Source organism: Ursus arctos, unplaced genomic scaffold, assembly GCF_023065955.2.
Source record: "Ursus arctos isolate Adak ecotype North America unplaced genomic scaffold, UrsArc2.0 scaffold_12, whole genome shotgun sequence".
Lineage (NCBI taxonomy): Eukaryota > Metazoa > Chordata > Mammalia > Carnivora > Ursidae > Ursus > Ursus arctos.
In genome coordinates this window covers 53,548,819-53,561,951 of record NW_026622786.1, presented here as the reverse complement: position 1 = coordinate 53,561,951, position 13,133 = coordinate 53,548,819, and the positions used below count along the sequence as shown (strand labels likewise).

At 37.6% G+C, this 13,133-nt stretch overlaps 1 protein-coding gene across 1 annotated transcript in view; it reads left to right on the top strand.

Annotated features, from left to right (window-relative positions):
- Nucleotides 1-13,133, top strand: part of UBE2U (ubiquitin conjugating enzyme E2 U) — a 60,644-nt gene that overhangs the window by 31,408 nt on the left and 16,103 nt on the right. The window contains exon 8 of the mRNA XM_057310602.1: nt 6,672-6,760. Coding sequence (XP_057166585.1) covers nt 6,672-6,760 — 89 coding nt within the window. The remainder of the gene's footprint in view (nt 1-6,671; nt 6,761-13,133) is intronic.

The window sequence follows — 13,133 nt, the reverse complement described above, 5'->3', positions numbered from 1 at the left end:
TTCATGACACATCTCCAAAGGCAAGAGAAACAAAAGATAAAATGAACTTGTGGGACTTCATCAAGATAAAAAGCTTCTGCACAGCCAAGGAAACAGTCAAAAAAACTAAGAGGCAGCCCACGGAATGGGAGAATATATTTGCAAATGATATTACAGATAAAAGACTGGTATCCAAGATCTACAAAGAACTTCTCAAACTCAATACACGAGAAACAAATAAACAAATCATAACATGGGCAGAAGATATGAACAGACACTTTTCCAATGAAGACATACAAATGGCTAACAGACACATGAAAAAATGTTCAAAATCATTAGCCATCAGGGAAATTCAAATCAAAACCACACTAAGATACCACCTTACGCCAGTTAGAATGGCAAAAATTGACAAGGCAAGAAACAACAATTGTTGGAGAGGATGTGGAGAAAGGGGATCCCTCCTACATTGTTGGTGGGAATGCAAGTTGGTACAACCACTCTGGAAAACAGTGTGGAGGTCCCTTAAAAAGTTAAAAATTGAGCTACCCTATGACCCAGCAATTGCAGTACTGTGTATTTACCCCAAAGATACAGACGTAGTGAAGAGAAGAGCCATATGCACCCCAATGTTCATAGCAGCTTTGTCCACAATAGCCAAATCGTGGGAGGAACCGAGATGCCCTTCAACAGATGACTGGATTAAGAAGTTGTGGTCCATATATACAATGGAATATTACTCAGCTATCAGAAAGAATGAGTTCTCAACATTTGCTGCAACATGGACGGCACTGGAGGAGATAATGCTAAGTGAAATAAGTCAAGCAGAGAAAGACAATTATATGATTTCTCTCATCTATGGAACATAAGAACTAGGAAGATCGGTAGGGGAAGAAAGGGATAAAGAAAGGGGGGGTAATCAGAAGGGGGAATGAAGCATGAGAGACTATGGACTCTGAGAAACAAACAGGGCTTCAGAGGAGGGGGGTGGGGGAATGGGATACACTGGTGATGGGTGGTGGGGAGGGCACGTATTGCATGGTGCACTGGGTGTTATATGCAACTAATGAATCATTGAACTTTACATCAAAAACCAGGGATGTACTGTATGGTGACTAACATAATATAATAAAAAAACACTAAAAAAAAAAAAAAAAAAGACAAACCTGCAATTTGTAAAAACGCAGTGTCTGCAAAGCACAACAAAACAAGGTAGGCCTGTATTTCAAAATAAAAAAAGTTTTTGAAGAAAAATATTCAAACTTTTTCACTGAATAGGGAAAAATGGGTATACTTTCAAACTTCCAAACTCTGATTTGAAAATCTGAGAAGATTATTATAAGAAAGAAAAACTATAGGCCAATATCTCTCATAAACACAGAAGCATAAAGCCTAATCAAAATATTAGGAAATTGAATCCACTGATACATAAAGAGGGATAATACATCATGACCAGGAGGGCTTTATTTCAGGAAAGACAGGTTGGGTTAAAAATTTAAAAATCAGTGTAACTTACGTAACCAAATAAAGGAAAAAACCATAAAGTGATCTCAATGAATCAGGAAAAAGTATTTGCTAAAATTTATCACCCATTTATGATAAAAATTCTCACCAAACTAGGAATAGAGAAGGAATTCCTTATTCCAATGAAGAGAATCTACAATAATCCAACAGCAAACCTCATACTTAAATGTGAAATGTTGAAGGATTTTCACCTGTGTTTAGCAACAAGGCATGTATGTCCATTATCACCACTTCTATTCAGCATTGCACTGGAAGTCCTAGCCAGTGCCATGAAGCCAGGGAAAAAAAGTTATAAAGTTTGGGAAGGATGAAGTAAACCATCTTTTTTCACAGATGACAGGATTTTATATAATGGTAAGATCCAAATGAATGAATATAAAGCTTGAAAATTAATAAGTGAATTTAGCAAGGCCCCAGGATATAAGATGAACATTTAAAAAAGCAACTATATTTTTATGTAGAAGCAGTCAATACACAGAAATGGAAATGTTATAAATACTACTACAGGGGCACCTGGGTGGCTCAGTCGGTTAAGCGTCTGCCTTCAGGTCAGGTCATGGTCCCAGGGTCCTGGGATTAAGCCTCATGATGGGCTTCTTGCTCAGCAGGGGAGTCTACTTCTTCCTCTTCCCTCTGCCCCTACCCCTGCCTGTGCTCTCTCTCATTGTGTCTCTCAAATAAATAAAAATCTTAAAAAAAAATACTATTACAATAGCATCAAAATGTAACAAGACAAGAATAAGACATCTATGCTGAAGACCATAAAATATCTCTGGAAAAAATTTCAAAAGACCTAAAGAAATAGATGCATAATGTTTGTGACTTGAGAGTGACTCAATATTATTGCAATGTTAGTTCTTCCCAAATTATAGATTCAATTCAGTCAAAATCTCAACATTTTTTTCCTGGAATTTAATGAAGTGATTTAAAAATATATCTACAGGGCTGAGTGGGTGGCTTAGTCGATTAAGCATCTGACTCTTGATTTCGGCTCAGATCATGATCTCAGGGTTGTGAGATCGAGCCCTGCATAGGACTCCAAGCTGGGCATGGATTGCCTAAGATTCTCTCTCTCCCTCTCCCTGTTTCCCTCCCCCGCCCCTTCTCCTTCTGCCCCTCCCCCTTCTCTCCCTCTAAAAAAATAAATACGTAAGGAAAAATAAAATATATCTACAAATGCAAAGGATTTAGGATAACAAGTTAATCTTGAACAAAGAGGACTGACACTCCCAGATATCAAGGTGTACTAGAAAGTTAGAATAAATTTCACTCTGATTGGATCTTTTTAGGTCGGGTTCTGTTCCTAAGTAGTAACCATTGCCAGACAGCCTTAAACCCATCAGACCCTGACATAGAGTCAGGGTGGAGGTCAGTCCCGTCAGACTGAATGTCATGAACATAAGGGGGAAGAGTGGAGTAGTTACTGGAGAGGTAACCACAATGTCCACTGTGACAACCTTCATATATATACTATTTTTAATGGACTGAAACCTTGGTAAGTAAGAGTTTGACAGGCATAGGAGACACAAAAGTCTCCAGCCAGACCTGCTTGCACACATGCAGAAATGTGATACTGTGGTGTACCCCAGATCAGCGGGAAGTTCCATGTGATGGAGCCTCTGCATGTGCAGATGAATGGTGGAAGAAATAGTTGGAAATGGCCAGATGCTGATGAACCTCGAGCTCTGTTTGAAAGTGTTTAGACTCCACCCTATAGATTTTCATAACCAAAAGTGGTTTTTAAAAAAATTTTTTTAAAGATTTTATTTATTTATTTGACAGAGAGAGAGAGAGACAGCCAGCGAGAGAGGGAACACAAGCAGGGGGAGTGGGAGAGGAAGAAGCAGGCTCCCAGCAGAGGAGCCTGATGTGGGGCTCGATCCCAGGACTCTGGGATCATGCCCTGAGCTGAAGGCAGATGCTTAACGACTGAGCCTCCCAGGCACCCCCAAAAGTAGTTTTTAAGCAGAGGCATGATGTCCTGGAATAGGGGGAGAGAAACTGAGGTAGAGAAACAATAAGGAAGCTATTTAGAGGTTGCAGAAGAGAAATGATGAGGTATTTGCCCAAGACAGTGGAGGAGACCAGCTGACACTGAGTACTAAGGCATTCTAAACTCCCTGCCTGGCTCTTCCCGTGGATGATTTCATTGAATGCGCACCACACCTGCTGGAGAAAGTTCTCTCTCTTAATTTTATAGATGATGAAACAGGAGTGAAATAGTTACATGTGTGGAGTCACACAGCTAATAAGTAGTGGGACCTGAGTGTTTTAACACAGGCCAGATGATTCCAGAGCCTGTACTCTTAATCATGATATTGCATGACTAAATATCCAGAGATTGGTAGGGGTTTAATCAGTAGGCTTGGGTTATGGCTGGGATGTTGCTTCCATGAACCAGCATTACCTCGACTCTCTTCTTCCCTTAATGATCCTTTTTGTTTCCTTCACTGGCTCCTCTGAGCTCTGAATTGGTTTCTGATCTTTCTTTTCTAAACACTTACTTATTCTTTCTGTGTTTGTTTTCCCTAATGGTGTCATTTATCAACCTTTATGTTGATTTGACCCAAATCTCTTATTTCCAGTCTCAATTTCTCAATCACACTCCTAAAGGTCATCACCTAAAACCTATGTTTAAATTTAAGCTCATATTTTACTTCAGAGTCTCTAGATCCTTTCTGTTCATAGCAAAACTAAATGGTCTTCCGGGCTTTAGAAGAATATCTGACCCCCAGATTCCTTCACCTTTCACACCCTATCAGAAAACCAGTCCAGTCATTTCATTAGCATGTCAGACATTCATCTCCTTCCCTTCATAGTCTCTGCTCCCACCCTCAGTTAGCTCTGCATTTCTTGCCTGAATTACTGCATCTGTTTCCAAACTTGTCTCCCTGCATTTAATCTCTCATATACTCCACCCTGCATACTAACGCCAGAAGAAACGCTTACACACTCGGTTCATAATTTACTTGCCTTATTCAAGAACTTCTGATTGCTCTCTATCACCTAATAAATCAGATTCCTGAATCAACTCTAATCCATTCTCTGCCTAAATCTGAAGACCTGCATTGCCCAGTTTCAGTTATTTTATCAAATTCCAATTCCTCTGAAATTGGAACTCTCCACTCTAGTCAATTATCTCGTTACTATTGTCTCTTACCCCAACACGCTCTGCTGCACATGCACCATGCTCCTTCCCATCTGAGCTATTGCTCACCGAAATGCCTTCTCCATCTGTTCCAGGTCCATATCCCAAGCAACTTCTTCCGTAAAGGCTCCAAGACAAAGTTACATCTCTCTCTTCCAACTTTTTTAGCTTACTGCCACTGCCAAAGAAGTATCTGTCATTGTCATCTCCAAATGTCTGTGTTAAATGATGTAACACTTTATATGTTAATATATAAGGCTATTCTATTTGCTAATTTGGGTATATATCTTATTTTCCCAATAGGATAATAAGCTCTGATGTTCAATTTTAAATTATGTCTTCTACTTTTTCTTATTCATAATGCCAATGATAATACTCAGTAAATTCCTGTTAAGGTTTCAAATTATGAACACATGTATTTTTTTATACTTCCCTGTAAACTTAGTAGCTTATCTGAATCATCATAAATTGTTACTGTTCTCCTATTTTAAGGTGCTGTTTCTTTTACAGAATTGAAAATGCAATTCTCAAATGTTTAAGACATTCTGCTTTGTATATTCAAACTATATTAAAGTTATACCTTTTAGGGTAATATTTTTAATTATTCTGGGGAAGAAAAGAAAGCCCCTGAAGCCTAACAGTTTGAAATTGAACAGGACACCGCTGGGAAGGGAGAGGGTCATGGGTCGTCGTCAAACAGACAAAAAATACAATGGAGACGATTGTGCCTAAAGATGGTGTATTTTTTTTCAGGAGACAGTGTGTTGACAGTTTCCTTCCTCTTGGGTCATTGTTGTCTGCTAAATGATCTGTGACAGCAAATTGATCACAAGCTTTTTCATGCAGGAGATATAATGCAGCCTTTCATTTTGTTACCTCTGTTGCCAAATGCTGAAACATTTCGTTGGCAAAATTAATGTTAGTTTAATATGTCATTTAGTGGTGTAAAGCACCGCATGTAGCTCTGGAAGCAATAATAGTAGTGATTAATTTATCTTCACCCAGTTTCAGATTTCTACTTAAGTGTGATTGCAAAAGCAATAACACATTTGAAAAATGTTACTCTTTAAATTAGGCATCTGTAATACTCATTTAAATTAATGACGCATTCAAGAATTTAGATATTGTCCCATTAATTTCTAAATTGAGTCCAATATTTAAGGTACCTACAATTCACCTATAAAAATTAATGCTGGTGTACTCGTTCCGAGAAGTTGCTGCTTCCTCCAAAGAGCTAAGAACTTCGAATGGAAAACAGATATAAGGTCTTTTACATGTGATGTTTCAGCATCTACTTAAACCAGCTAATTGGTGATTTCACATGTCTGAAAAAATCCCAAAGGAATATTTTGTTTGTAGTGTTGAGAATCTCTGCAATTAAAATGTTTGTAGGAAAAAAAATTAGAAATGCAGTTATTTAACTGTTTCGCAGATCCTGTTCAATATTTTATAACAATCTTTGCCCTTCCATTAAGATAGAGTAATATTAGCACAGGGAAGGGTAAGTGCAGGCAGGATTGTTAGAAGAGTTGGTTTTTTCCTCTATGAAAATGGCCAGATTCTGTGTGAAAATTAAACTGATCTCGTATCTGGTGTTTTACTTCTCCTCATAATAAATGGGAAATAAAGGTGATTTTATTTCAATTTCAATTTGGCATAGCTATTTAAGAAAACTGTTTATTGTAGAAAGAAAAAATGTGCAAGTATGATGCTTTTCTTAAAATCCTTTTTTAATGTTAGTCGTGAAAGGCAGATATTTTAAACTTATATTTTTCTTTTTATAGTATACACATGGGTGTATGTTTTTTACATTTATTTTGAAATATGTTTTGGACAGTTTTTCTTTTTTGTGATTTGTATGTATTAGTGGAGAAATTGATATATTAGCTCCTTTGTTAGAAATTGCAAATCATTTAATGTCTTATGGCAGGATATTGTTATCTGAAACAGTCTACTCTGATAAAATGATGTTAAAAAGGAAACTTGCAAATACTCATTGTTTGATTTTAATGTATATTTTCAGATCCACGAAAGCAATCTCATTTAATGATTACTACAAGACATGGTCTGGAATAGCCACATCAAAAGCCACAGAATACTACAGAAGTCCATGTAAGGTGATCTAGCCTTAGCTTATGTCCTTTTGGTATATATTAATCTCTTATTCTCAACTTGTCTTGCTTTCAAAGACTCATTGACATATATTTGTAATCTGAAGGTGATAAGCTCCTCTGTTACCTCTATATATGAATCATTCAGTGACTATTAATTTAGTTCCTTTTTTGTATAGAGTCCTAGACTGAAGTCTCATTAAAAGTCAGAAGGAAAGATAGAAAACTGGAGGAATAAAAGGTGAAGTTCTCAATCTTCTGAGGCTTACTTGACTCCACCCTAAAATGTAGAACTGTCATAGCAAGAGGAGCCTTTTTTATTCTAAACACAATTATGCTGAAAACTGAGAAGAAAGTATTAAGTAGAAAAATAGCAAGAAAACATATGAACCTAGGGCTTTCAATTATATCAATGTAAGGAAAAATCACCTGTTGCCATCATATATTAGGAGCTAAAAAGACAGAAGAGGAGAGCTAGACAACTTTCTGGTTCCATTAATCGAATCTTTAGTGTACGGTTTCATGATTTAGATCCAAGTAGGTTACCCAGTCTGCTGCCCTGCTACCCTGCTGAAATGGAGCATTAGGAAGAGACCCATGCCTTCCTAACTCCCAGATTCAGTGATAACGCTTTAGCCCTTATCTTACTTGTACTCTTGTTCGCTATGCCTACCTGCCAGTAATTCCTAAGACCTCATCGCTAGTCAGGCCCTCTTCTGAATTTTGCATGCATATTTATAACTGTGCATTGGACATTCACCTACATGGGTTACAGGCATGTCCTACTTAAGATGTCCCAAAGTGAATTCATTATGTTGCCCCACAACCTATCCTCCCACCATTATCATCTCCCTTGGTTAGTGGTAGATCACCATTATTGCATTTACTTGCCTAAACCAAAATCATAGGCATTTCTTAGAGCTCTTTATCTCCCAGATTAAGCCTTGTTTACTTCATCTCCTACAACATTCGGAATGTTTCCCTCTCCATCCTGATGACCACTGCTTTAATCTGTGGTCTCATTGAATTTCATCTCCTTATTGTGATAGTCTCATATTTGGTTTCAATAGAACATACTATCACCAAAAAGTTTGTAGTTTTAAGGCACAAATTAGAGCAAAAAAGTAATACCAAGCTTAACAAATATTTAAAAATAAATTAGATCAATAACTTCTAAGAAATTACATGTTCTTTCAGGATGTTGGTTATTATTTTGCGATCACCCATTACCTTCCTCACTAATCATAGATGAGTGGTTAAGAAAAATAATTAAGGTCCTTAAAGAAGCACAATCTTTGGCAACACTATCAGTATAAAGAATTGTATTACTTTCGATGCCAGAGTACATGAATATTTACTTCATTTCAAATACTTGTGGTTGGGTGCTGCTTAGTCAACTCAGCAAATACATCTTGAGTACCTCGTGGAAACACTGAGGAACTCAGATGGGCTCCAGGAGGCAGGAACCCTTAACAGACAAGGCATCCAGAGGCAGTTCGCACACCCTAGGGAGAGACTCAGTATGCAACTCCTTCAACCATAAAACAAACCAACTGGTAGAATGTGTCTTATGGAATAATATGTAAATATATAGAAGCATTTGGAAACCTCAAACTGCTAAGAAAAAAAAAACCAGAAGCACATGCCAGAACTTCAGGGAATTTGGAAATGATTGTCTTGCAGTAAAGAACAATTAAAAATGGAAGGAAAAAATGAAGTACCACTGACTGCAGTTTCTTCTTCAAAAGAGTTAACACTAAAATGTTTAATTGGGGTCTCATTTCCGTGGCTATCACTACTTAGTATGTAATTCATCTCTTTTTGCGAAGGCAATAGCTTTAGTGGCTGCTTCTAGCCTAGAAGAATTTCTGAGACTAATTGTAGCCCTTGGTGCAAGATTTCACAATCATCCTGCCTGTTCTTCCCCTAGGGATTTGTTATAAGAATGTTTGAGGAGCTTTCCTTCAATAATAAAAAGCACTTAATTTTTAAAAATTAAATTTAAACCTTACATGTGCTGCTGGCCATTTTGTCTTTGGATAATTCAGCTGGATGAGATCCAATACTATTTTTTAACAGCCTAATTTCCTGGCAATAATAAAGATGAAGCTTCGAGATTATAGAATGCTTCTTTAGCTACTGAAAAATAAAAGGGAAATTTCTCATAACTTCAGTTTCTACAGTTACATTCTTTTTTAAAAATTTCAGTTAATTTTTTTAGAGAGCAGGGAACGGGCGGTGGGGAGAGAGACTCTTAAGCAGGCTCCACTCCCAGCACAGAGTCCAACACAGGGCTCAGTCTCGCAGCCCTGAGATCATGACCTGAGCCAAAATCAAGAGTTGAACGCTTAACCAACTGAGCCACCCAGGTGCTCCTCTACGGTCACATTCTTATCACTGCAAAGATTATGAAACTCTTGTGCATATTTTTAAAAGCTTTTTTATTCATATTGATGAGTGGTTATATTTTGATTTGGGGTATTAACTCTTTTCCATATCTTTGTGCTACAAATCTACCCATAGTCATGTGTGCCATAGTAATAGTAAGTTTATCCATGTACAATACAGTTTACAAAGTATACTCTGTTTTGTTTTTTAATCATCCCAGTCTTATTCTTTTATTCATTTGTAAACCAATTCTTACTGAATGCCTAATATATGTCATGCATAGTAGTGTACCAAGCCTGTGAACCAGGCATTATTATTATTACTCTTGTCTTACAGATGAGAAAACCAAGACCAAGAGAAGCTCAGTAATTTACCTAAGGTCACAGAGGTAGAAGGGAGTATTATATATTGGTAAAGAGTGTAAATTCTAGAGCCAGAATGCTGAGATTTAATCCTGGCTCTGTTACTTACTAGCTGTGTGGCCTTGGGTGAGTTTCTTAACCTCTCTGTGTCAGTTCCCTGTCTGTAAAATGAAAATAATTACAGCACATACCTCATAGCATTGAAGCATAGTGCTTAGCACATAGTGAGTGCTCAATGAAGGTGGCTGTTATTAATTAGTACAGTAGGCTGTGGCTCTAGGACTTGAGCCAGTTGCTCTGACTCTGCATGTATTGCTCTTTTTATCATACTATACTGCTTCCATAATGTGGTATAAAAATGCTATCTCTATGTAGCCTGAGGTTTAAATTCAGACTCTGAAGTGTACGCAGTACATTTTTCAATAATTATAATTATTAGTTTATAATCATAGGCAATCATATGGGGAAATGTACTGACGATCCACTGTTCTCTGTGCGTCAGTATAGAATGGCAAATAAAAGTCTGGCAGAGAACAAGCCAATACATATGGTTGTGGGCAACAGCACCTTAATGACAGAATATGATCCCCATAAGGAAATGTTTATGTCAAAGGGAAAGAACTCCTTCAGACCAGCGTACTCTGTAATACTGAGTGGAGGCTTCCTGGTGTTTGTTTGCTGTCATCAGACAGACCAGACACCCTGAAACATCATGGGGTTGCCTGCTTTCACCCTCAATAACAGACTTCCATTCTTTGAGTCTTTGAGCTGGGACTAAGGGCAAATGTCTCCAGAATGCATTTAGATGCAAGAGGCAGCAGCATCTCATTCTAATGCAGTGGTTCTCAGTCTTGACTGCTCATTAGAACCACCAGAGGAACTTGTAAAAACTCCCATGTAAAAGGCACACCCCCGGACTAATTACATCGGGATTTCTGGGAGCGGGACTTGGCAGGAGTCATTTTTAAAGCTCCCCAGGTGATTACAATGTGCAGCCAAGGTTGGAAAGGCTGCAGAGAGAAGAGCATGATGTTGGAAGATAAAGACTCCATAGCTTTGTACTGGTTCTGCCACATTCAGTTAGGTGAATCTAGGTTAGTCATTTAACTCTCTGTGCCTCATTTTTCATTTCTTCTCATTGACAGAAGCATGCTGCTCTATTTTAAGTTGCTCTATGGTTAGTATGAGATAATATGTGTGAAAATAAAACATGCTAAGGCAAGTTGATGCTATAATGTTTCTTTGGATGTGACAGTCCCAGCAGTGGAAAAAAAAATTTAGATCAACCTACACAGATGTTGGACAAGAGAGATGTCATAGAAAAAACAAAGTAAAGGTGATGCACAGTAATCCTTAGAAGGAAGGGAAGAAAGAAGTGTATAATGGAGCCAATAGAAGATGATTTTCTACCACAGACCACAAAACTGCCACAAAGACAAGATATGGTCATGATGGGGGAATTTCAACTTCAAAAACTTATGACAGAATTTACTGGTCCTTTTCTCCTACTTGCTCTCACTTGCCCCCTCCCCCTGAATTATTTCCCTCCTATCACCATCACTCATTGAGCATCTTCCATGTCTAGATGATGGGCTGTGTGTTAGAGACAACATACATATGATGATAAGCTTTTTAAGAAGTTTGTGGTCAGATGGTAGAATGGTGAATGAAAAAATTATAGGGATAAAATAGGAGGCATGAAAATAAAAGTTTGTACAACTACTGTGCCACTTTTCATCTCTCAGGTAGTAGAGAAGCAATGAAGAAAATGAGTCAATGATACAAACTTAACAGAAATATTCAGGAAGGATGACCGTGCCATTTGGGATTTCATAACATATAATAAAGAGGCTAATGTACATATTCAAATAGAAAATGTGGGTAAGCTGATTTCAAAAAAAATCAAGGAAATATATGAATTATCCTTAATAGAAACCTCAAATTTCATCTGAGTGGTAGTGAATAGTCCCAATGAGAAGACATTACTCAGTTTTCTGTTTGTTCATCTGTAAAGTGTATATTGTAATGGTAACCACTGCCTCCCTACTTTACAGGTGCCCAATGATTAGGAAGAACTCTACTAATATTCGTATTATAATCATCTCAAGGAAATAATGAGACCTCACTAAGAACCCTAGGGAGCTCAGATTTGCTTCCTTCATAAGGAAAGGAGGAGCATAAATCTAAATACCAACAAAAATAATATTAATAAAGGCTATAAGAATATGTATGTAGGGGTGCCTGCACCCAGGCACCCAGTTGGTTAAGCGTCTGCCTTCGGCTCAAGTCATGATCCTGGGGTCCTAGGATTGAGCCCCACCCAGGGCCCCTTGCTCAACAGGGAGTCTGCTTTTCTCTCCCCCCGCCCACTTGTGCTCTCTCAAATAAAATAAAATCTTAAAAAAGAATATGTATACATGTGTATTTATGTGTGTGTGGAGGAAGAAAAAAAAATCAAATCCAGGAACATTGCTGGTGAAAATTATGTAACATTAATAGAAGAAAATGAGAACTATTCAGTTTAAATGTTTCTATCAATGATGTATTTCATCAGGCTAGCGGAGGTTAATCAATCGTTGTTTAGAAGGAAGCTCCAAATAAAGGTAAGTCTGGCAGAGAGCATCTAGTTGGTTAAATTGTTCAAGACTATAAACCCAGGACAGTTACAAGAAACAGGGAGATGATAGATAGATAGATAGATGATAGATAGATAGGTAGATAGATAGATAGATAGATAGATAGATAGATAGATAGATAGATGATAGAGTATATGTGTGTGTGTGATCTGGCTTTCAACAAATTTTATGTTAATTTGATTGAAGGCATAAGGTTTATAATTAACCACAAACAGATGTGCCAGTGGTGTAATGTGATTTCCAGAAAATACTGCAGATCTGAGATGAATTGATAGAAGTGTAGCACACAGGTCAAGGGAGGTAGTAACTCACACCTTTGCTATTCAAAAGAAATCAAGATCTTGAGCTAGTTCTGGATGTGAACTTTAATAGGAACATTAACAAAGCTGACCACCGGGATGGTGAGGATGATTAGGTCTCTAGAAGCCATGTCTTAAGATGAAGTTGAGGGAACTGAGGCTGCTCTGAGGGCTATCTTCAAATATTAGAAGGGCTCTCTCCCACGGGGAAAGGATGAAACTAGTTGATATTGCTCCAGAGGTCAAAACTCGGACCAGTGGAAACTCAGCACTCAGATTAAGAAAGACATTGTGACCTTATTGTCTGGCAATGGAACAGGCAGTTTCCCAACAACAGAGAGGGGAGTTTTCTGTCATTGGCAAGGGATTCATTCAGAGGCTGGATTGGGTGATCACCCCTTGACAATTCTTGCTTTGTGGAAGATCAAGACTTATAATGTCACTTCCAACTCCAAGATTTTATTTTTCCACTCATAGTGCTGAATTAGAATTTTGTTAAACTGTGATGTCTGTAGTTTCTATAAGAGTTATTTTAACACCTTCATTACTATAAATGATATATAAACAAGTGTTATTATAATGAAAACTGAAGAAAAATCTTGTTGCAAAGTTCAAGTAAAAGGAAGAAATTCGTAAGGTGAGCACTGCAGTATGACTTTGAAGTATATAGTGTACATCATTGCTGTATA